The following is a 24,828-nucleotide window of genomic DNA, read 5'->3' on the forward strand; positions in this document are numbered from 1 at the left end:
ATAGATGAATGTGGCTGGATCTTTTTTGTGGGGTGGCAGAGGGGGAATGGGAGAGGAGACAACCTTCACCAGTATGCTTCATGACTCCATACACTAGAACAGTTGCTTAAACCTAAAGGTTTGAAGGAAAGCCTTGTGCACTCACTGATGGCATAGGGCCCAGAGTAATCAGTCTATATTAATCCAAACAATAAGCTCAGTGAATACAAAAATCCAAGCGACGAATGTGCGTCCAAAACAATTACTCTATTAAACTCCATAAGTTGTCTTCGGAAACATCAATGGTGCAAACTGCACTTGTAACACTTGGACTACTCTAAAAACACAGTGAAGGTACTATCTACACACTTGATTGCCTCACATCGGAGGGACTGCAGTCGCTACTCTGAGAAAGTGAGAACCCCAGCCCTGATGGATCATTAGATGCTGTAGATGGCCTAATTTCATCTATACATTCTTAGACAGCGTAAAAGATCAGCTTTCTTTTTTTAAATGATGCTGTTTTGGCAGTGCTTTGGAAAGGCTTCTGTCTTTTATGTGTTACTTGATGTTGCTGAGGAGCCGCCTTTTTTTTAAACCTTTTTTCATACCCTGTGCAGCAACATAGCGTTTTCCTGTGTGTATTCTCTGATGTCCTAAAAGTCGTTCTTTACAATCAAAGCTCTTGCGACACTCACTGCAGTGAAAAGGCCTTCTGTGTGTGATTTGATGGTGTGCAAGGGTTCTCTTATGATTAAACCTCTTTGCACACACACTGCATTGATAAGGCTTCTCTCCTGGGTGTGTTCTTTGATGCCCTGCAAGGCGTTCCTTGCGGTCAAAGCCCTTGCCACACACAGGGCAATGATAAGGCGTCACCCTTGTGTGTATAGTGTGATGGTATACAAGGCTTCTCTCATGAGCAAACCTCATAAAACACAGACTGCACTGATAAGGCTTCTCTCCTGTATGTGTTCTGTGATGTATTTTAAGATTTCCCTTCTGAGTAAAGCTTTTCTCACAGATATAGCAGTGAAAGGGCCTCACTCCTTTGTGAGTTATTTCATGGTGTATAAGAGTTGCCTCGTCAGCAGACCTGGTTTCCTGCTCAGGGTAGGGACACTGTCTTAGTCCTGTGTGTGTTTTTTCGTGCTGTAAAAGATGTGTCTTTCCAGTAAATGTCTTCGTACACTCAGCACACGGATACGCTCCTAGGCCTCTCTGTTTTCTTTTGGGCCCTAGAAGTGCATCATTGTTAGAACTCTCACTCTTGTGTGACCTTTGGTGTTTCTTTTCATTCATTTTGTGAGCAAAATTCTTCCTTCCAGCAGAAGCGTGCTGTATCTCTTTACCATTCAGACTTTCTCTCCGAGACTGTGGTGCTGTGGAGTGCAAACAACACTTAAAGTTAACACAGGAAATATTTCTTGAAACAAATACACTGCTATAATACGTGAAACGTGGACTAATATCTAGGAAAGAAGGGGAATGTTACTACCTGTAACCAATCGTTTGCTGCTTGTCGTACTGCAGATCACATGTGGTGCACTATCCTGCCGTCACATTCTGGGCTCTGAAAAAACATGTTTAGTTCAAACATTGAGTTTCGATATGGAGGACGACCCGTGATCCTGTAGCAGAAATGCAGAATGCTTCAGCACGCAGACTCCAACTTAAATTATTGTATGTTTTCTCCATAAACAGACATCTGTTTACATGTGCAATATAGAAAATAAACTGCTTAGTGAAAATGAGTAACCTATATACTTTCCACCCACACAGCAAGAAGGTGGCGCATATGTGACCCGACAACATTACATGTAATATTTTCCATTTGCACCATGGTGTGGCATCATGGTGTGCAACAACTTAGAAAAATCTTTACATTTTCGGAGGAGGGAAAAATAGGTATTTGTGTGATTGATGGTTTCAGAATAATTAGGCACATTTGGGTTTCTTTCCTTGCATAGATGCCCACCCAGAAATACTTTATGAGTGAATGCACAGAACCTCATGTTGCTGCTTTACAACTATCTACTATAGGTATGTTGATTAGTAAATCCATGTGGCAACTTTTCTGCATATGGAACGAGTCTGTGGTTTCTTTTGGGTGTCTTTGCACGAGTGTCAAACCTAGTGCCAAGGTGAGCAAAAAGTGATGGATTGAATGCTTGAGTTGATCTCAGCCCTTGGTAATTATTTGGGACACATCCCAGTCCTTCTTTACTTTCGCACACCATACCACCTCAGTTTGAACCAAGCTATATGCAAATCGGTCTTGACCTTGCTCCAATGGGAACAGTCCAGCCAGAACTGTCAAGCCAGGTCTTCCCTGAACCGAACACAGGCAATCCAAGGCTGTTTTCACCCTTGTTAAGGGCTCATCGGCTGGGTATAGCTTGGTTCCAGTGACACAGTGTACACCTTACCCACATCTGAGCACACTCTTCCCACTTAGTGTGACATATTAAAGTTTACATAAAGTGATGGATGGAATGCTTGAATTAATCTCTTTGGTAATTAGTCGTTATTTTACACACCACGCCACCACCATCACATTCTGAATGCATTAAAATCTCAACTGGGAGCCACAGTCCTCTAGGTGGCAATAACCCTCCTCAACCCTTCCACGAACATTTTAACTAGAGTTTTGTCAAATGTAATCAAACGTAAGTGTAGGCGGGGCCAGCTTCTTTATGTATATGTGTATATGATTTCTATGGTGCAAGCCTATCCTAAAGGCTGCAGAGCACTGTACAGGGACAAAGACAAGCACAGAGTTTGTCTAAAGTGCATGAGTCCTCAACTCTGTCCTAAACTGGACCAGCCCTGGGACGGTCCTGATGGATATGAGGATTTTGTTCCTGATTATTTGTCCATAGATGGAAAAGGCCTGCTAACATGTTGTTTTCTTTGTTACACTGGTAAGTCTGCAGTCTATTGGAGTTCTCCAACGCATTTGTTGTGTTTGAAAATAAGAGCTGGTCTTAAGGGAATGAGAATGACGAACCAGTAATTAACTTCATAAAAGGGATGACAGCTAGACTGACAAAACATGAGGAAAAGGCTAAAAAAAGAAGCCATTTTTAACCGGAAAAGCAAGAGTACAGACCGGGAAGAGTCTTAACCTTTGCAACACAGTACGATGAAGTAAGGAGAGAGGTAAAAAATGACACTGACACAAAGACAACAGGAGCTTCTGGCAGTGGAGTCCAGCTCAGAAGGTCACTCGGACTCAGGAGATTCTGCTGGTACTCCCCTAGAAGAAGAAACCCTAACTGCAACTTTCATTAGCCGAGTACAGGTACTCAGACTGGGGTGGACAGTGGAAAGTCATAAAAGAGGGAAAACAAAACAAAAGTGGCACAAACAGAGGAAGGGAAGAAGGAGCAGCTGGAAGACAAAAAGACAAATCGCCTCACAGGAAGATAAAGGTGATGAGCAAGTCGAGGCATGACCATAGGTCGGAATAAACTCTCTATTATCAATCTGACAATGGATATAGAGTATCTCCTGAACCTTGGCTTATATTCCTGCCCCAGTAGGCACTTTGACTACAGTCCATGTAGAATTGACCTATTTCTGTTTCTAAGAGACCTAAAGCTCGTTGAGGCGCATAAAATCAGGCCTAAGCCAATGAACAGGAGACTAGCGGAGCCCAAAACAGTAATGTGTTTAAGTGACACTGATACTTTAAAACAACATCGGGCAGGATAATGGAAATATATGTGCAACAGAAGAGTGGGAAGCCATGCTAGAACGGAGGGGTACAGATAGATCAGGGTATCCTAAGTGGCTTCAAAAGGAAACCCACATATAACTCCTCACTGCCTCGTGACAATCTGGATATCTTTAACACATTACACAATGACAACAGCATTATCATAAAGTCCTCCGATAAGGTGGGGATGTGGGATAAAATCTCTTGCCAAGCACTGTATAAGGATGGAGTAGAAAATTCTGACTTATTGTGTTTTGCACTGTTGCAACTCAACAGTTACAACAAACAATAATTTGATCATTATCTAGGATGTGATTTCACTAAATATATGTAAATAGCACACGTAAGGTTTAAGCGCATGCAAACACTTGTTTTGGAATAGAACAATATCTCAAAATGAATATACACTGATGTTTAGACTTTTGCCTACACAACAATATTTTCATATTTAAAGTACGTATTACAGGCAATCCTCAGGAACAGCAATGGCACCTGCTTTCCCCACCTGTGCACGTTTATTCAAGGGCTGACGAGAGAAGCAGGTGGTCTGGACATCACAAAATAATGTGGGAAGAACGTAGGAAATAGCTGAAAGCTTCATCCAGAGACTGACTAAACATGATCTGAACCTAACATTCACTCATGAGATCACACAGACCAACGCCAGCATCAGGGACTACCTATCCCAGGATGCTAAGCGCTGCCCCAGATGACTAAGACAAGAAGAGCCTGAGCTATAAACAGCGCTTTCCACTGTCCTGCAGCGTTGGAGGCACGCAGCCGAAGCCTGGGACAAGGGCAGGCCGTCCACGCCCGTCAGAGTCCAGCGGAGGCTGGGCTGAGCCACCCCTCTAACATTCACTGTCTTTTTATTACCGACTCCACCGTTTGCCTTCGTTGCTCATCATTAACTCCAGATACAACTGGGCAGTTCCGTAGTCTCTATGTGTTTTCAGCACTAGCTGGTGTCCAGGGAAAACCTAAACAACCTCCCGCACCTTGTGACCGAAAACAACAGTGCAGGGGTTCCAGTATTCTAACAGTTTTGGACTTCTGCTGTTGACGCAATAACTAACAAAATAATCTCAGTAGAAGAAGGTCTAGCCGCATCTGCTGCCATACATAACAATCGCATCACTGGCTGTAGGCCTTCACCTGCAGGGGGTGTTCCTTCCACAGGCGAGGTCTCCTGTTCACCCACAGCGGGCAATGTACATTTGGTTGAGCCCCCCAGCGACCTGCAGAGGGTTCTGTTCTACCATCACCACCCCTCAGCCTTTTCGGAAAAGAAAGAAAGTTGCAAAAGTCGGGGCACCATAACAATGTTGTGGTGTCACCGGAATTTGCGGGTGACATGCATGTAAATCACTTTAATGAACTGCAAAAGGCACTACAATCCAATTTTCCAGCTTGTAATGATTGGTTGGCTAAGGGAAAGTTTGCTTTGTCGATCGTGCTGAGACATTACCACCTGCTCAGTCGCCTGCGTTAGGGGTTCTGTTGGTTAGAGGGGCAGTTAAGAAAAAAAATCTACATTTGTATAAAATCTATTATTATGGCACGAAAGGTAAGCTGTTTAGGCAGGCTCCCTAAAATATGGACGGGACTGTATCGTTTGTGAACTTTAATAATCCTAGTATTGCTGGCCATTTGTTGATGGAGCTCTCACATCCTTGAATGACCCATGCCACTAAGCAGTCACTCCCTTTGTGTTATTTTTATAGACCTAAAATTAAATCCTCTGCTCCTAAAATGCCCCATCAAATACCCTTACTTACTCATGCTGGAGCTGCAGTTAGAGACCTTACTCAAGGCGTTTCTACCCAAAATAGGTTTGGCCCTTTGAGTTGGCTCAATGACAATGAATGACTTTCCCGTGGCACGCCCTCTGACTACAGTGTCACCACAGTGACAGGATTCTGGAAGCGTTTGCTTAAGGTCAACCGGTTATTCTAAGTTGGAATAAGGCTGGGGTATCCAAAAATGCTAATAATGCTGGGTGGGTCTCTTTGCTGAGGAAGCACAAAGTGTTTTTCTTACATGAAACTTGGGGTACAACAAACTGTTTGTTACTGGAGGGTTACAAGGGTTTTGTAGTCCAGGTGACAGGTTTTGGCTTGGGTAGAGCTAAAAAGGGTCTCTTAGTTTTTATTTCTCTAAGCCCGACCTCCGATGCTAAGCAAATGGATACTAGTTCCCTGAATTTGCATGCTGTTTGCTTCTCATTTCGGTATTATGGAAATATTTTGCTTGTTAGTTTTATTAACGCAAACCCGTCCCTATCCCGGATGACAATGCACTCAAGCTAAGAGATTTGTTGGATAAGCATTACTTTCCACAGTGCTTCTGGGTGATTTTAACACTCATCAGTGTGAGCCCGGTCCCATTCAGGATGCTTGCAAGTGGTCTCCTCTCCCCCAGTTGCGCACCATTTTAGTCTCTCTGTCGATGGTGAACTTTTAAAATCTATTTTTAGCAGCTTCAACCTGGTCTTGCTTGAAGATCCTAGCTCATTCATGAGTCTTTCTCTGAGTGGGCCCACCTTCTTCAGGAGAAGCTATTTTTCTGTAATTTATTTTATTTTTGTTTCCTTGGGATTGGCTCCTTCCTTATTGAACTTTGAGGTGTTTTGGGACTCTTGAAGCGACCATAATCCAGTAATGCTACTTTCACCTGGGCAAATAATTCTGTACCCTTCAATCACAATTTGTGCAAGCCAGTTTCTATTAAAGATCAGGGATGGGGAATAAGCTGGGACAAAGTTATTCCCAGTCAACTCTATCAAGGATTTTTCTACTTGCTTTTACGAAAACCAGTAGATTTCAACCTCTATTACTACCATCTGCACTGAGGTGAAATCCATCATTATGACCAGTAGGACTAGTCTTCTAACTCCTAGATGATTTGACGATTCTTGTTCACTAACTCACGAAAAGCCCATGGAAGCCTTGAAGGAGAAGCCAAGAGAAAAAAACCTAAAGTCAAATCTTGTTGCGATTATCATTCTGCCATTAGGAGCAGGAAGTTGATATTAAGGCAAGAAGTCTGAGAAGATTTGGTGAGCTCATGTAATTCCAAAGAATGTCTGAAATGCTGGGAAATAATTAATCTTCCTCCTTTAACTTGTTCTTCGAGGAGTTTTATTTCTCAGTTTATTTCTGTATAGTCATGGCTTAAGCACTATGCTACCATTTAGGATGTCCCTGCCCCTGATGGCGGCACAGATGTGCAGCTGGATAAGTCTACGTCCCTTTCTTTGGTCCTTTGTTAGTGATGAGTATGATTTTGATAAAATCAGTAGATCCAAATTGTGGAAAATTATGCTGGCCATGGGTGTTGACAGGTCCACTATGGGATTTCTTAGTGAGCCTCACTCTGATCTCACTGCTACTGTTCATTATGGGTCTTCAGGTGAGTGTACTTCAAAATTTGCCTTGAATAGGGAAGTCAAGCATGGTTGTATATCAAGGCCTATTTTACTGGTTTTGTATATCAATAATTTGAATAAGGTTCTTTGAACTGTAGATTGCGACCTTTTTAAGGTAGGCTGACAGTCAGTACCAGCTTCACAGTATGCTAATGAAGCTATCTTGATTTCTAGTACTGCAGCACCTTTTGAAGAGCTTTGTCAACTTCATGGATAGTTTCAATTACACAAATCACATCAAATCCAATATTATGATTTTTATACTAAGAGTAGAGCATATTATACCAGAGGTAACATGCTCAGCTACAAACTGGATACACACTGGTGACAAGGAGCTATAATAATAGAATACATGTACAGATCTATCATTAGAAAAAGCAGTCGAAGAAACAGCATATAAGATTCAAAAAAGAATTAAACAACGGAACTGAGGAAACATCCGGTAAAGTTGAAGCAAAACCACCACCTCCAAGGAGGACATTTTTCAAAATGGATAATTGTTGTTTCAGATGTGAATCTAAATTTCATGTAGATTCATCTAACAGTATCTTCCTAGAAGGGAAGAATGTGTTAAATGAAATTTGTTAGGGACTTTGGGTAGAATATGCAGGAATAGTACTAGAAAGAAGGTGGTCAATATGGTGGTGGTGAAGACAGACAAAGGGTTGCCTACCTGCTAAATAACGTGGTGTGTGGGTGTGAGTGGATGGGAAAGATGTACCACTGGCCAAGGATCCTATTCAGGGCTTCAATACTGTCTTTTAGGGGAATATTGGTAAACAAAGATGCATTATCAAGGGTAACTAGTAGCTCATGATTTGGATGCTGGCCACCTGGAGTGTATGTTGATCAGTACGGGCCGTAATCCTTTCTTCAGCAATATATGCTGTTGGAAACGGTACATAGATGACATCTTTTTGATCGGGTAGGCACAGAAGGTACACTGAAACTTTTCACTGACTGTCTCAACAATTGCCAGCCTCACTTGAAATTCACATTTAATGTCAAACCCAAACTCCGCTCGCCAAAGCCAGCTGGAAGTGGCTGCCGGGAGTCCTTAATGCCCCCCGCCTCGCATGAGAATCACAACCATCACGGGCACGTCCAGACCAGGAGCACCTAAGGCTGCAATCCTGGAACATAGCAGGTGCCCAATCATTGTTGAAAACAGGCTCGCCACCAAAAGCTTGGCACAACAGGGATTTAATTGCACTCCAGGAAACCTGGTCAGAACAGGTCTTTCCGCTATTGGGTTTCACGTCCTTTAAAAAAAACGCAGTTAAGCACAAGCAGCACTTTTGGAGTATATGGTTTGTGTTGCCCCTATACCTATGTGCTCCTATTGCAATCTACTGTAATTTTACACTGCTTGCATTACTTTTCTTGCTATTACCTGCATAATTTTGGTTTGTGTACATATATCTTGTGTATATAACTTATCCTCATACTGAGGGTACTCACTGAGATACTTTTTGCGAACCACGAATGGACCCCAAACCTATGTGAGCTTGTAGAGGGTCGCTGGGGCTGTAAGAAAACAGCGAGGGTTAGAAAAAAAGACCACCCCAAGACCCTGAAATGTAGGTGTAAAGTGCACCTACTACCCCCAGAGAGCACAGAAGTCGTGATAGGGAGATTCTGCAGGTAAAACAAACACCAGCAATGCAACAACAGTGGATTTCCGGACCTGAGAACCTGTTAGACAAGGGGACCAAGTCCAATAGTCGCAAGAGTGTTGAGAGTGGGCAGGAGCCCAGGAAGTGCCAGCTGAAGGTGCAAGAAAGCTGCCACCGGATGGAAGAAGCATGGAGTTCTGCAAGAAAGAAGAGAGCTAGTGACTTCTCCGTTGGAAGACGGATGTCCCACGTCGCGATGAAGCTTGCAGAGGTGTTCCCACGCAGAAAGACCGCAAACAAGCCTTGCTAGCTGCAAGGGTCGCAGTAGAGGTTTTTGGGTGCTGCTGTGGCCCAGGAGGGACCAGGATGTCGCCACTTGGAGGAGGAGATAGAGGGGACGCCCAGCAAGTCAGGGAGCCCTCACAGAAGCAGGCAGCACCCACAGAAGTAATCAAAAACAAATGGCAACTCATTAGTTGAAATCAATGCACATTCGAATTATGTAAGAAGAAACTTATGGGTGCTCATACACTGAAACACATCGTTGCCCTGATGTGTAAAACCGAGTTTCTAAGTAAACCCGTTCTAATACTACAAAAACAAACCAGTGGTGCACACCAAGCAAAACAATATCTCTACTTAAGAGATAGTCAAATATCTTGAAGAAACCAATTAACATATCATAATAAATTCCCCTAGAATGCTTGTTTGGTCCTCTCTCTTCCTTAAATGAACTAAACATTCATAAATCTGACCAGAACATACTGTAAACAAATATACAACTAACCAAAAGATGAATATGTCCATGCGAATATAAGTTTTAATACAAAAAGGAAAAATCTTCTTAAATACATAAACATATACATATATATACAAAACATGAAGAAAATAAATGAATAGCCATCAGCCGACACGTGTTTCGTCCTGACTGGACTTCTTCAAGGCTGAGAAAATCACAACAGACAACAATCAATACACGACAAACATATATATACAATTTTACACAAAAGTTAAAACATATTTACATTTTATCCTATTGTTTTCCAAAATCACCAAACAAAGGTATTCTTTTGGTCAGTTAGGTGTCCAACATATTCTATACAAATCATATTTATAATATTGATTTGAATCTAAACCAGAAACTACACAGGAAGAGAAGAGAACCACCACCACATAGTTTTAGTGGCAAAGTGTTATTTAATGTCCAAAGATATAGCATAGAATACTCCCCACGTCTCAAAAAATTGGTATATCAAAGCCATATCCAAAGTTCAACATGCCACATGCACACATGCACACCCAAGTGTAAAAAGACACTGATATAAATTCTGTTAGGTGAATGGACGTAGATAGAAACTAAAGACTATTTGGTTTTGTAGAAAGGTTACTAGAGATATTTTATTTGTCTTTATTCCAGTTGACTCACCAATAGACGAAACTAGCAATGTCCAGTATTTAAATTGATTATGAAGAAGGAAAAGATGTGATTGATTGTGGTTTTGAAACAGGTCAGTAATGGCATTATAATGAGTAACTTCCACATTTTTTAGGAGTATTTTGGACAAAGCAAAAGGAGGTTAATGAAATGGTCTTTCTTTCCCCCCTCTTGTTATAGAGTATGGTAGATGTGATATGAATATAACGGACATAGAAGTGAGCAAAGGTACATAATTATTCTACACCATGGTATAAGGAGGGGTCACTTGAGGCATTGAGCGGTCTAATATTAACTAAATATGAATTCTAGATATGAACTGTTAGAATGCCAACAAAAGAAGTCTTTTTACACTTGGGTGTGCATGTGGCATGTTGAACTTTGGATATGGCTTTGATATACCAATTTTTTGAGACGTGGGGAGTATTCTATGCTATATCTTTGGACATTAAATAACACTTTGCCACTAAAACTATGTGGTGGTGGTTCTCTTCTCTTCCTGTGTAGTTTCTGGTTTAGATTCAAATCAATATTATAAATATGATTTGTATAGAATATGTTGGACACCTAACTGACCAAAAGAATACCTTTGTTTGGTGATTTTGGAAAACAATAGGATAAAATGTAAATATGTTTTAACTTTTGTGTAAAATTGTATATATATGTTTGTCGTGTATTGATTGTTGTCTGTTGTGATTTTCTCAGCCTTGAAGAAGTCCAGTCAGGACGAAACACGTGTCGGCTGATGGCTATTCATTTATTTTCTTCATGTTTTGTATATATATGTATATGTTTATGTATTTAAGAAGATTTTTCCTTTTTGTATTAAAACTTATATTCGCATGGACATATTCATCTTTTGGTTAGTTGTATATTTGTTTACAGTATGTTCTGGTCAGATTTATGAATGTTTAGTTCATTTAAGGAAGAGAGAGGACCAAACAAGCATTCTAGGGGAATTTATTATGATATGTTAATTGGTTTCTTCAAGATATTTGACTATCTCTTAAGTAGAGATATTGTTTTGCTTGGTGTGCACCACTGGTTTGTTTTTGTAGCACCCACAGAAGTACCTGAACAGGCACTTGGAATAAGAGTGAACCGGAGACCACGCAAAGTCACAAAAGGGAGTCCCACGACGCCGGAGGACAACTCAGAAGGTTGTGCACTGCAGGTTAGAGTATCGGGGACCCAGGCTTGGCTGTGCACGAAGGAAATCCTGGAAGAGTGCACAGGAGCCGGAGCAGCTGCAAATCATGCGGTACCTAGCAATGCAGTCTAGCGTGGGGAGGCAAGGACTTACCTCCACCAAACTGGGACTGAAGAGTCACTGGACTGTGGGAGTCACTTGGACAGAGTTGCTGAGTTACAGGGACCACGCTCATCATGCTGAGGGGGACCCAGAGGACTAGTGATGCTGTCTTTTGGTGCCTGCGGTTGCAGGGGGAAGATTCCGTCGACCCACTGGAGATTTCTTCAGAGCTCCTGGTACAGGGAGGAGGCATGCTACCCCCAGAGCATGCACCACTTGGAAACAGTCGAGAAAGCCGGCAGGATGAAGCGATACAAGGTTGCTAGTAATCGTCTTGCTACTTTGTTGCGGTTTTGCAGGCGTCTTGAGCAGTCAGCGGTCGATCCTTTGGTAGAAGGTGAAGAGGGAGATGCAGGGGAACTCTGATGAGCTCTTGCATTCGTTATCTGAAGAATTCCCCAAAGCAGAGACCCTAAATAGCCAGAAAAGGAGGTTTGTCTACCTAGGGAGGAGGATTGGCTACCAAGAGAGGTAAAAGCCTATCAGAAGGAGCCTCTGATGTCACCTGCTGGCACTGGCCACTCAGAGCAGTCCAGTGTGCCACAAACACCTCTGTTTCCAAGATGGCAGAGGTCTGGGACACACTGGAGGAGCTCTGGGCACCTCCCCTGGGAGGTGCAGGTCAGGGGAGTGGTCACTCCCCTTTCCTTTGTCCAGTTTCGCGCAAACCGGTGTAGACTGGCTTATGCAGAGATGGGCACCATCTGTGCCCATCAAAGCATTTCCAGAGGCTGGGGGAGGCTACTCCTCCCCAGCCCTCACACCTATTTCCAAAGGGAGAGGGTGTTACACCCTCTCTCAGAGGAAGTCCTTTGTTCTGCCTTCCTTGGCCAGGGCTGCCTGGACCCCAGGAGGGCAGAAACCTGTCTGAGGGGTTGGCAGCAGCAGCAGCTGCAGTGGAGACCACGGAAAGGCAGTTTGGCAGTACCCAGGTTCTGTGCTGGAGACCTGGGGGATCATAGAATTGTCCCGCCAATGCCAGAATGGCATTGGGGTGACAATTCCATGATCTTAGACATGTTACATGGCCATGTTCGGAGTTACCATTGTGACGCTGTACATAGGTAGTGACCTATGTACAGTGCACGCGTGTAATGGTGTCCACGCTCTCACAAAGTCCGGGGAATTTGCCCTGAACGATGTGGGGGCAACTTGGCTAGTGCCAGGGTGCCCACACACTAAGTAACTTTGTACCCAACCTTCACCAGGTGAAGGTTAGACATATAGGTGACTTATAAGTTACTTAAGTGCAGTGGTAAATGGCTGTGAAATAACGTGGACGTTATTTCACGCAGGCTACAGTGGCAGGCCTGTGTAAGAATTGTCAGAGCTCCCTATGGGTGGCAAAAGAAATGCTGCAGCCCATAGGGATCTCCTGGAACCCCAATACCCTGGGTACCTCAGTACCATATACTAGGGAATTATATGGGTGTACCAGTATGCCAATGTGAATTGGTAAATTTAGTCACCAGCCTGTTAGTGACAAATTTGTAAAGCAGAGAGAGCATAACCACTGAGGTTCTAGTTAGCAGAGCCTCAGTGAGACAGTTAGGCATCACACAGGGAACACATATAGGCCACAAACTTATGAGCACTGTGGTCCTGGCTAGCAGGGTCCCAGAGACACATATCAAACATACTGACAACATAGGGTCTTCACTATGAGCACTGGGCCCTGGCTAGCAGGATCCCAGTGAGACAGTGAAAACACCCTGACATATACTCACAAACAGGCCAAAAGTGGGGGTAACAAGGCTAGAAAGAGGCTACTTTCTCACAACTGGAATACCTCAAATTATGGGTATTAAACGAGAAGCTCACTGGTGGCCCCCCCCCGAACCACACCTTCCACGGCCCTAATTCACGGTCTATTCTAGACTACACCCTAGTCACGTTACCCCTGACCCCATTAGTACAGCAATTTCAAATAAAATATACCATTTCCAGTGACCATTCGTATCAAATCCTGACCCTAAGGTCCTCCTTGTCTGTTCACGAACCTGCCCTACCACAAATGGGGCCAATAGAGTCAACGAGCTTGAAGAGACTACACTGGTCATCTGCCACAATAGAAGCCTTATCTTTATCCGCAAAATTGAAGATGCTGGAGAACCTTAAAACCCACGAACACATAATGGATGCCTGGAAGGACTTCTGCGTGAAAATACTGGACCATTATTCCCATCACAACCCATCACAGCCAACTTGTCGAGTCACTCCGGCCCACCTCCCAAAACAAGCTCAACTCCTCAAAAAAGCTCAAAGGAAACTTGCGAGACTTCTGAAGGCATGCCTAGGCAACCTGCTACTCTGGGAACAACTGAAGAACTCAAAGAAAGCGCACAAAAGACAAATACATAAAGACAAGGACAAAGTCACGAGCTCCTTTTGACTAAAAATAACACATGCCGCTAAAGGGAAAAATCACAGGGAATTCTGGAGTATTATCAATAATCTAAATATGAGAGGAAACTCAATTAACAACTCAAACATCCCGGAAAAGGCCTGGGTAAGTCACTTTAAGACAATCTTTACAGCAAAGCACAACCCCAGGAGAAACACCCCGCAACTGCCAGCATGGACACCCGACACAGAAAACATCTCACTGGACAACAGGGAGATGATCAAACTCACCCAGTCGTGTGATAGGACTTACCGAGCACTCCTTAAGGCCAACTGGGAAGGAGCCCCGGGCCCAAATGGCCTTCCACAAGTCATTTTTAGGTAAGAAACAGTCTTCTGTTCAGAAGTGCTAACCTCCTTAATACCTAGAAGCAAGTTTAGGAGGAGGCATCCCTGAGAGCTGGCGAGGCTCTATAATCAATACAATCTTCAAGGGTGGCAATAGAGCCAATCCGGGGGACTACAGGTTAATCGCCCTTATTAACATTGAGGCAAAGACCTACGCCTACCTGCTCCTTGCTGCACTAACAACATGGTCTCAAAAATATAAAATCATCCCCATCAAACAAACAGGCTTCAGGAAAGGAGTGGGTACTACGACGAATATCTTAATAACTTCCCTCCTGGTACAGCAGAGTAAAGGGCGGCATAGGAAACTAGATCTTGGCTTCATCGATTTCAAAGCCGCCTTTAATCGAGTGAACAGATATCTGCTCTGGAGCAAGCTTATGCAATGGGGCCTTCAGGCCCCCCTTCTCAACGCAATATTTGCTCTATACTTAGACACATGGGTATGGATAAAGATGGGCGATGGCACAAGGCTTTCAAGGAAAATCTCTACAACCCTTGGCCTGAAACAAAGCTGTGAACTCGCTCTCATCTGTCCAATATATTTATGGCAGTCCTAACACCTGCTCTGGATGCCGGAAACGTTCACCCCACCCCCCCCCCTCACCTGGGAGGGTGCTCATTGACACACCTACTTTACGCGGACAATCTGGTACTGTTCAGCTGCAATAAGGTCAGGCTACAAAGATCTCTAAACTTTCTTGCAGAGTATGTTCAATCCATCAAACTCATAAGGACCCTCTATGTGTTTCACTACTATTGTGCTAGTAGTGTACTTAGTGCTTATATATTATTCTGAGACTATTTTGGCCATTGGGGGCAGTATCTAGGTTGAAAGGCTGGATTCTCCTTTGTTAGTCTCAGTGACAGAATTACTTCAATTCACTGCATCATGACTTATTGTAGCCAGCTTATGATCTACCTCTAACTATAACCATCATTGAATAAAAAACACTCTATGTATAAATATATATATAAATATATACTGTTTAACTATCATTGCCAATATATGTGCTTGTGCTATTGTTATATTAAATTCATAATGCATCAGATACGTATGTGTTGCACCTCACTGAGCGTCCTTTTTGATTTGTATCTAATTAACAGCACTTGGGTTGGTTGCAAGCAGCCAGTCCAAGATAATTGCACTGATTTTTTGGATCTGTTTCAGATGCTTCATGTGCATCAGAAATTTGCCATTGTGCTTGTGGACTACATGCCAAGGTGGTTGGAAGTGAGGTTTGTATGTGCCAAAGTGGGTTTTCGGTGAATTGGTACTGGAAAAAGTTATACAATTTGTCTTAAGGGAGATGGAGTTTTTTTGTTTTTTGGTGGAACTGTTATCAGCCATAAATGTACTAGTCTTTATCACCCACAGAGTAATAGGCAAGCAGAGAGGATGAACAGAGTAGTCAGTGAGTGTATCTGAGGTTCTTTGGTGGCAGATATCAAAGTGGAGGACTATGCTTTGGGATTATCCTAACACAGGGTACTGCACCATTTAGTGCATTCAACGTAATGTACATTGGATAGTCTACACAGGCGCCAAGATACATTAGCCATCTAAAGATGGCGAAAATATGAATCGACTCTAAGAAATGCATGTGAATTTGCAAAGCTATTGTTCGCACAGACATGGTCATAGAGCGAACAATTTCTTCAGAAATCATCCTACTCTAGAATTATCGGGGGAAGCAGATGTCATATTTCCCCAGTAATTCCACATATCTCAGAAAAATCACCATTACCTTCAACCACCCCGCAGCAGAGTTACTGGTATTGCTGATATTGGGGACTTAGTGGTGGGAAAAAGTGACAGAAATGTAAAGGGATATATACCTGCAGGCACAGCAGGGGCATTATAATGGTGCCCATTTCAGATATAATAAATGTTAGCAAATGCCTGTATACTACAATACAACTAAACAAGCTGGACCTTCAGACCACCTCATACTGTGTGCATAAGCCTACAGACTACAGCATCACAGACCCTAATTAATCTTCAAACCCCCTTGAACTGATATGTTGTTCTACATGAAACAGTACAAAACCGGCCCTCTCTGACCTGCAGGTCCACCAGTTCTACACATATGTCCTTACAAAGTACAGTAAAACAGTCCATGTTTAAGAAAAAACTGTAGATGCCATGGCCCTTGCCCTATCCATTCCATCACTACAGACCAAGCCTGACCTACACATCACCTTCTCCTCTACACACGGTCTTCCTCCCCTCCCCTCCTGAGCCATCTTTAATATGTTTAGTATGCACTAGCAAGAAAAAAGGACACTGTCTTTTACTCTCAGTGATTAACATCTCACTTGCATCTAACACTTAAAGGACGAGGAGTACGAAGGTGCTTGGGGTGCAATCCCAGATTCTGCCACTAATTCCTCAGAGCTCCTGAGACCAGAATGTGGACTATTATGCATGGACCAGAATGCTCATTGTTTTTCATATGCAGAGTCCCAATTCTCCGCTTAGTTCTGAAGAGTATGGAACAGCTCCATTGTGGAAATAGAGGAGATACCAGGTACAGAACCACTTCAGGTGTATTCATAAATTGTGAGGGTTCACCCAAATCACGGCCCCCCCAAAGATACCACTCCACACAACTCAGATTCAGCCCACTTCAGGTGTTACTAAAAATCTGGAAACATCCACTTGGGAGAATTTTATGTTAAATTCCTTCAGAACTACACAGTTTAGTACCCACTTGTTACAAAACAAATACCTGGAATGTCTTTGGACAGCAATACATCTGAATCCATATGTCCTCTCTCTGATGGATCTGTGGTGATAGCTTCACCCCTATCAGCAGTATTCTCTGCCAAGAATGATGAGCGTACAGACAGGCCATGCGCATCAGTACACGGTTGTTGTAGGTCATACTCCTGATCGGGGTTTTCAGGGTGCATTGGCTCCGTCTTGCAGCTCTGATGTTGTTCATGTGCAGAGAGCACCTGCTGCAGGGATGCGTTGTGCTGTAGACTCTGGTCCTCTTGAAATGCTGGATGTATGCAGTGGTTTTGCTGTGGACCCTCGCGATCAAACCACAACAGCTCTTGTTCATCAGGTTCCTTCTCATCTGGGAGCACTGGCTGTCTGCAGTTGTTTTGCTGTGGCCCATGCTCTTCGTGAATTGATGGCTGAATGAAGAAGTTCTGTTGTGGGTCCCAACTGTCTGCATACAATGGTTCCTTCTTCAAGTGTTCCTCTGGTTTGCGTTCATCTGGGATCACTAGTTGTATGTACTGGTCCTGCTGTGATTCCTGTTCATCATCAGTCACTGGCAGAAGACCAAGGCTTGGCTCACCTGGGATGACTGGAATATCGGGAGGACACCTGGAGACAGTACAGTTCTGCTGTGGTTCACAGCCATCCGGAGACATGGGTTTGAGGAGCTGGCTCTGCTGTGGTTCACACCCGTATGGGGGTGTAGGTTGAAGGTATTGGTTCTGCTCCCTTGCTCTGACTGAAAGAGGGACCGGAGGGGACCTACTGAAAGAATATTCTCCAATCGTCACCGGACTGACCACCTCCAAAGACACACTACCATTGTCAAGGTGATATTGATCCCGTGCTATCCATATTTGCTCCATAAGCCCAGCGACCCTAGACGGTAAATCCTCTAGGGTATTCTGAAAGTTATCCAATTTGGCATCCAACTTCTCTAGCATAGATAAAAGGATCACATTGGGAAGGTTCCCAGATAGCGGCTCCAGCTGATGGTTCCTCTCAGCATTATTTTTGGATCTTGAAGCTGAAACATTATGGACAGGAGAAGATGGAAGTGTGACTCTTACGGGTTCAGGTGAACACTGTACTTTTCTTTTTTTTCCTAGAGCTGGTCTTCTCCCCATTCTGATATTCAAGTGCCTGTGAAAGGAAGAAGAGAGAACAGAAAAACACATCATCACATGATAATTAAGTCACAATACTCCATCCTGTCTTGCCAAGCCCCTGTGTTCTCAGTTTCAGCTTTAAGTAAACATATGATTCATTATTTGTAATGCTATATGCCACCCTTTTCAGATTACTAAAATCTAAATGTAAGGAAATGCATCCTTTTGCATGTTCACCACCACTTTTTGGAACTGATGCTGCTTGTTTTTTTACTTTAAGAGTTCACTGAGGCCTGCTTACCATACCTCAGTGCCAGTGATTAACCCTATACAAAAGTATGTTTCTTTGGCTACCCCCCAATTGGCAAGCACTGCCTTACTTATAAGTCCCTAATATATGGTACCCAAGACATAAAAGGCAGAGTGTCCACACAGGACCGCAGCACTGTTTGTGCCAGACTGCGTGCACAAATCGTGAGAGACAATTCGGGGTGCCACTGAATACTTGAAAGGGCAGTGTCAGACTCTTTTAAAGCAGGGCTACAAAGTCATATGGCAGGGAGCAATATATTTGTGAATGAAGCATATGTTTTTATATATCTTTCCAGCAACACTTCCAAATTGTCATTTGGCTGGGGAAAATTAGAAGCCCCATTATCTAACACAGGGTTAAATGGTTTACCCTTAAACACGTCTAATTCCTGAAGGGAGCCACCTAACCAGGTCAAGTAAGGCATCAAATTAAATGGTGAAATTAAATCCGATCTGATGGTCAGATCAGATTTAATGTCACTATTAATTTTATGCAACTTTTAAAAAGTTGCTACCTTGCACTGCAGCTAGTATAGTGGCCTCAAAACAGCCATTTAAACTGGCCACCTGGGGAGATGTGTGAATGACTCCCTTACCTGGGAACAAAGGGATTAGCCATGGAGCGAGGTGTGACCTCCTCCCCAGGAAGGGTGCAAAGGGTGTTAGCGTAAAAGTTGAGCTTCAGGTGAAGCACCCTTGAAGGGTTGCTGGGAACAACACTCCTGAGCAGTATGCCTTTTATTTCTGCAGACATTTAGGAGACAGGGCCAAGAGGGGGAGACCATTGTTAGAATCAGATTTGATATGGGCATGTAGCCCACCGGTAGCCACACCCAGAGGATGGGTAACCTGCTCCTCAAAACCAAGGAAGGGTCATGCCATTTTGGAAGGGGAAAGAAGGGGCACTTCTGGGATAGCATGGTGCCACACATCACAGGAACTGCATCAACAGACAGGAGGGGACCCAATAGCCCATTGGCCAGTAATCGCGTGGTCCTCTAAAGGCATGTTTCTGAGACAAAATGGGCAACCCTGGCATCCTTACCCTTAGTTCACCACTGGAAAAGAAGAAAGGACAGGAGAAGGCTTATCCTGCTGGCTTTCGATTGTGCAAAGAGAAGCTGCACCGCTGAAAGGACTGCATCTGCTGCACTTTTGACCTAGTGAGCTGGGATCCTGCCTGTGGCTCTTGACCTCTGGAAAACTTGATTTCCAAACTTTACCAACTCCAGTGACTCCAAGGATCAGGTGGCTGGTCCTTAAACTGACATCAGGGACACAAGAATTGGAAGGGCCCAAATTGACAAATTGGTAGCCTCTGTGGAAGTTTCCCTACTACCTGTCCCCGGGCGCACCAACAAAGGAATCAGAGATAGAACAAAGACTGCTAGACCCAGGAGAGCTATCAGTGACCAGATTTGTTGGATTACAAGGGGACAAGCCCCCGCCAAATGTTTTGCCTCCAACTACGGTGTATTGCCCCAGTAGTACAGCAGCACCTGTGCAACTACTGCAAAAGAAAGGACTTCGAGGGACGTTGATCAACGTGACCAGGTTTGCCCCCACATCACCCATGGACTGAAGAACCACAGAGACACCCCAACTGACCGGACCACAAATTGAGCATCCTTGTGAGCATCTTAGCTGTACCTAGCATCAGGAATACTCGGTTGTTTCCTATGGCGGTCGTGTTCAAAGTTGGAAACTTGCTTTAAAAATTGCCCTGGAGGGCAGCCAACTGTGCAAAGTATCCTTTCTGGCCATCTGGTGCTCGTCCCTGTCAGATTTGGTCACCCAAGCCGGGCCCGAACACTCTAAGTTTTCCAGACCTCCCAAAAGTTTTCCTACTTTATGTTTGCCAATGCTTGTTTGTGGTTGCACTTAAAAGTATTTAAACATTCTAAACTCTCTAACTCCAGAACATTCTGGATGATTTTAATGATCAAAGACTCAAAAAATTAATAAAAATACACTATATTGTTATAAATTGTTGCTGTGTCTATTGTCGTTTCCCCAATTCCAGGCCTGGAGGCTGTTACAAAAGCTAGCGTTCCGAGCGCAAAAGCACTGCACCTGCGATGGATACAGTGGGCTATGTCTTTGATAGCCACTGATGTAGATTACATTTTTGACCCAAAATTACAAACTCAAGAATTTCTGCATAATGAAGTTGAATATCCTGTTCCCTCTGACACGTTGCCTATTGATCAATATCAAGTAGTCATGTACACCGATGGCTCTGCGCAACCGATGGCTCTGCGCAACCGGCGGTGGGAACAAAACACCAATATTCTGCTGCATGTGCAGTAGTGAGTGGCCATATGGAGGGGGAGAAATTCTGCCCCAACATACTTATACACAAAACTTAGGGGATTGTACGGCACAATTGGCTGAGCTGAAAGCTCTATTTATGGCATTAGAACATACAGATCCGACAAAGTTCACACTGATTGTTTGTGATTCGTATTGTGTCCAGTCTTTTAATGAATACCTACATCACTGGCGCTTGAATGGGTTCAGAGATTCAAAAGGCAACACCATAAAACAGAGACTACTGTGGGGGAAGGTAGCAGACCTGAAGGAGACGCTGCCCAAAGCCCATGTTGTACATGCTCTTGGACACCAGCGTGTTGGAATACACGTTGCTGGGAATACTTTGGCTGATGAAGCCACAAAGTTGGCAGTGGCAGTTGCCACTGTGGCCGCAGTGACTCGTTCGAGTTCCAAACCAGACACAGAGATTCTGGCTGCCATAAAAGCTACGGTTGATGGCATGCCCTATCCTAAAGAATTTCCTAATAAATATCAATACTTCATGGGAAGTATGCTCAACGCTGAGGTTAAAATACCTAGTGTAGGCATACGCAAGATCCCAAATAAAGTTGTAAGACCACAATTGATTAATGCAGCACATGAGGGAGTGGCATCTGCACATGCTGGCGTGGCCGCCACAATTTCACTATTACAGGCCCGTTACTGGTGGCCTGGTCTCTATAAAGAGACTAAGCAGTATGTCCTTTGTTGTGACATCTGTCAACAAATTAAAGTTTCAACAGCTAAGCGCCCGCCGCAGACACCCCTCTTAATATCCAACAGACCATTACAATGTGTGTACTTGGATCATTGCGGTCCACTTACACCGGATAGTGCATACAAATATATACTAGTCGCTGTTGATTCTTGTTCCAGATTTGGGTGGGTGTGGCCACATCGCTCGGCTGACGCTCGAACTGTTATTAAAGATTTGTGTGTCTTTGTCGGTACATATACAGTTGCAGCATTCCATTCGGACCAGGGCCCTGTTTTTGCCTCAAGGGCATTCAGGCCCACCATGGCTTCGTTGGGGTCCAGCTCCAGTCCTCGTCTCCATTTCATCCTGAGGGAAATTCTGTCGTGGAGCGATTAAACTGCGATTTAAAGCACTCCTTAACAGCCAGAGTCTTAGGTAAGGTCGTAGTTGGCTAACCCACCTGTATGGAGTTCAGAGAGCAATGAATAACCTGCCTAGAAGGTCCCTGGGGGGTCGTACTTCATATGAGTGCCTGTTCGGAACACAAATGTTTGTTCCGGATCTTGATAGTCCTGGTGTGGAGGCAGCGGAAACGCCTTTTGACATAAATGATCGTGTCACTGTTTTGCAGGAATTACAACAGTTCTGTGAAGATGACTCTTCTAAAAGTGCTGCCTCCACAGGAATTAAGGATGTGCCAGTAACACCTACTGGCTGGATTCCCAAAGTTGGGGCTCTTGTGCGTGAAAAGGTCGCAGTGAAAAAAGAAGTTGGCCCTTCTTATCGAGCACCAGTCCCTGTGTTGGGGATACACCGAACGAGAACTGTTATTTTACCACCGTTGCCAGGTGCCAAAGAAAATCGCTTTGTCTCTATTGACAATGTCAAGTTACAACATGTGGCCGATTCTGCACAGCAGACCAACAGGAACGTCCAGTAGTTCCCGAATCCCTCTCACTACTGGGGAAGATGTTCCGCTTCAAGTTATCTATACCAACACTGTTGCCTCTCTGATCTTGGGGAGGGTGGATGATGATCTTGCATTAGTTGCACTGACAACAAATAACTTAGAAACATTTGATCGAGTCACAATGATTACTGACGTGGAGGATGGTGCTATCTACAGTGTACCCCCGCGAGAAACACCAACTCCTCCATTGAATACGGCGACACCTTTTGCACTAACTGCCTCTGGGTACTTTGCCAACAACAACGATGGTCTATCGGACTCGTTTGCCTCTTCAACTACTGGTTACTATTAGTGAAAAGCAAAACACTGGACCACTCTTCGTACTCATTATTTCACCCGATAGCATAGATGTGTTTTAAGAAACAGTGATTAGAGAACTTTGCAGTTTGCAAATAAAAACAACCAGGAAGAGATTGGCCACATCTCATCAGAGCCGTGGGTAATCATAAACAGACCAGCACTAAATTGAGAGATAACAAAGATTGTGTCATAGGTGCATGACAAAGGTGGCAATGCAGTGCTACAGCCAACTGAGCTGTATATGCAGGAATCATATAGTCAACTTTCAAATACTGAGTGCTATAAAAAAGATGCGAAGGCATATTATCTGAAGGAAAAACAAGATTTCCCTAATGATTTAGTGGAATGAAGAGATCAAGGACACATTAGCTATGATGAACTCAGATTCCTGAAGACATATTAACCAAAACTGTCTGTTTTACCTTATACCTAAAGTTCACAAGAACAGCAAGTTGTCTCTAGGGAGACCTAAGATAACGACACGGGAAGATCAATTTGGGAGCACATCAAACTGTGTACATAAATGAGTAACATAGTGGGATAAACAAAGCACTACAAGCATCCATGTAGATCATGGGGGACAGAATAGAAATTCTTCCTCTAAGGAAGAGGTTTCAGTGGCACTGCAGGAAAAGGTTAAGAGGTGGGGAGTGAGTGACAGTGCAGGAAGGGAGTGAGTGAGAGGCAGTGCAAACAATGAGTAAGGCAGTGCAGGAAGTGAGTGAGAGGCAGTGTAAACAATGAGTAAGAGGCAGTGCAGGGAGTCAGTGACAGTGCAGGAAGTGAGCGACAGGCAGTGCAGGGAGTGAAGGACAGTGCAGGAGGGGAGTGAGTGTGAGGCAGTGAAGGGAGTGAGTGGAGGTGCAGGAGTGAGTGAGTCAGAGGCAGTGCAGGGAGTGAGTGAGAGACAGTGCAAACAATGAGTGAGAGGCAGTGCAGGGAGTGAGTGACGGTGCAGTAAGGAAGTGAGTGAGAGGCAGTGCAAACAGTGAGTGAGAGGGATGGAATGACAGTGCAGGAAGGGAGTGAGACGCAATGGAAATAATGAGTGAGAGGGAGGGAGTGAGAGGAAGTGCAAACAGTGAGTGTGAGGCAGTGCAGAGGGTGAGTGGAGGTGCAGGGAGTGGGTGAGGGGCAATGGAATAGTGAGTGAGAGGGAGTGCAGGGAGTGAGTGGCAGTGCAGGAGGGGAGTGAGTGAGAGGCAGTGCAAGGAGTGAATAGAGGTGCAGTGAGTGAGAGGCAGTGCAGTGAGTGATTGACAGTACAGGAAGGGAGCGAGAGGCAGTGCAAACAGTGAGTAAGAGGGAGTGACAATGCAGGAAGGGAGTGAGTGAGAGGGAGTGCAGGGAGTGAGTGACAGTGCAGGAGGGGAGCGAGTGAGAGGGAGTGAGTGACAGTGCAGGAGGGGAGTGAGTGAGAGGGAGTGAGTGACAGTGCAGGAGGGGAGTGAGTGAGAGGTAGTGGAGGGAGTGAGTGGAGGTGCAGGAGGGAAGTGAGTGAGAGTAAGTGCAGGGAGTGAGTGACAGTGCGGAAGGGGAGTGAGTGAGAGTGAGTGTAGGGATTGAGTGCAGGTGCAGGAGGGGAGTGAGTGAGAGGGAGTGCAGATTGTTTTGTGTAGGTTGTTGCTTCTTTCTCTTTTAATGAGTTTCTGCCTCTTTTGGGGGGCCCCGGCTGCATCACCCCCAGAGCTCCCTTCAGTCCTGTCTGTCTCGGCCTGAAGCTGTGTAAGGGGCTGGGGGCTGGTATTTGTGTCTCTGACACGAAACGCAGGTGAAATAACAGAATTCCGGGCCCCTTGTTACCTTTTCAGTTTCCGACGAGGCCCAAACAAAGGCTCCTTTTCGTCCTCGGCGACTCGGGCAGTCTGCGCATGTGCGGGAGAGTAGTGTCTCCACTCGGTAACTGGTGCAGTCTGCGCATGTGCGAGAGTAGTTCCTGATTACGTCGGATGCCTGTGGGCAGTCTGCGCATGTGCCAAACAGTGGTGTCCAGACACTTCCGGTGAGGTTTATGTTTTGTCTATGAGAACCTTCGGATCAGCGGCGGAGTTCTCCTGGCACACAAGATCTTACCAGCGAGTACACTTATCTCTCGCGCATGCGCTGCAAAGACACAAATATCATGGGCCTACGCAGTAGAGACGCCACTTAT

At 44.4% G+C, this 24,828-nt stretch overlaps 1 protein-coding gene across 1 annotated transcript; it reads right to left on the reverse strand.

The window, feature by feature from the left end:
- Positions 1-380: 380 nt before the first annotated feature.
- On the reverse strand, positions 381-24,614 carry LOC138287285 (zinc finger protein interacting with ribonucleoprotein K-like). The gene is made up of 3 exons (XM_069227641.1): positions 24,480-24,614; positions 16,974-18,118; positions 381-1,361 (listed from the first exon to the last, which is right to left on the reverse strand). Exons 2-3 carry the CDS (start codon positions 18,100-18,102, stop codon positions 541-543), a joined length of 1,950 nt encoding a protein of 649 aa, XP_069083742.1. The 5' UTR covers positions 18,103-18,118; positions 24,480-24,614; the 3' UTR covers positions 381-540.
- Positions 24,615-24,828: the final 214 nt, after the last annotated feature.

The sequence above is a fragment of the Pleurodeles waltl genome, chromosome 4_1 (assembly GCF_031143425.1).
Source record: "Pleurodeles waltl isolate 20211129_DDA chromosome 4_1, aPleWal1.hap1.20221129, whole genome shotgun sequence".
Lineage (NCBI taxonomy): Eukaryota > Metazoa > Chordata > Amphibia > Caudata > Salamandridae > Pleurodeles > Pleurodeles waltl.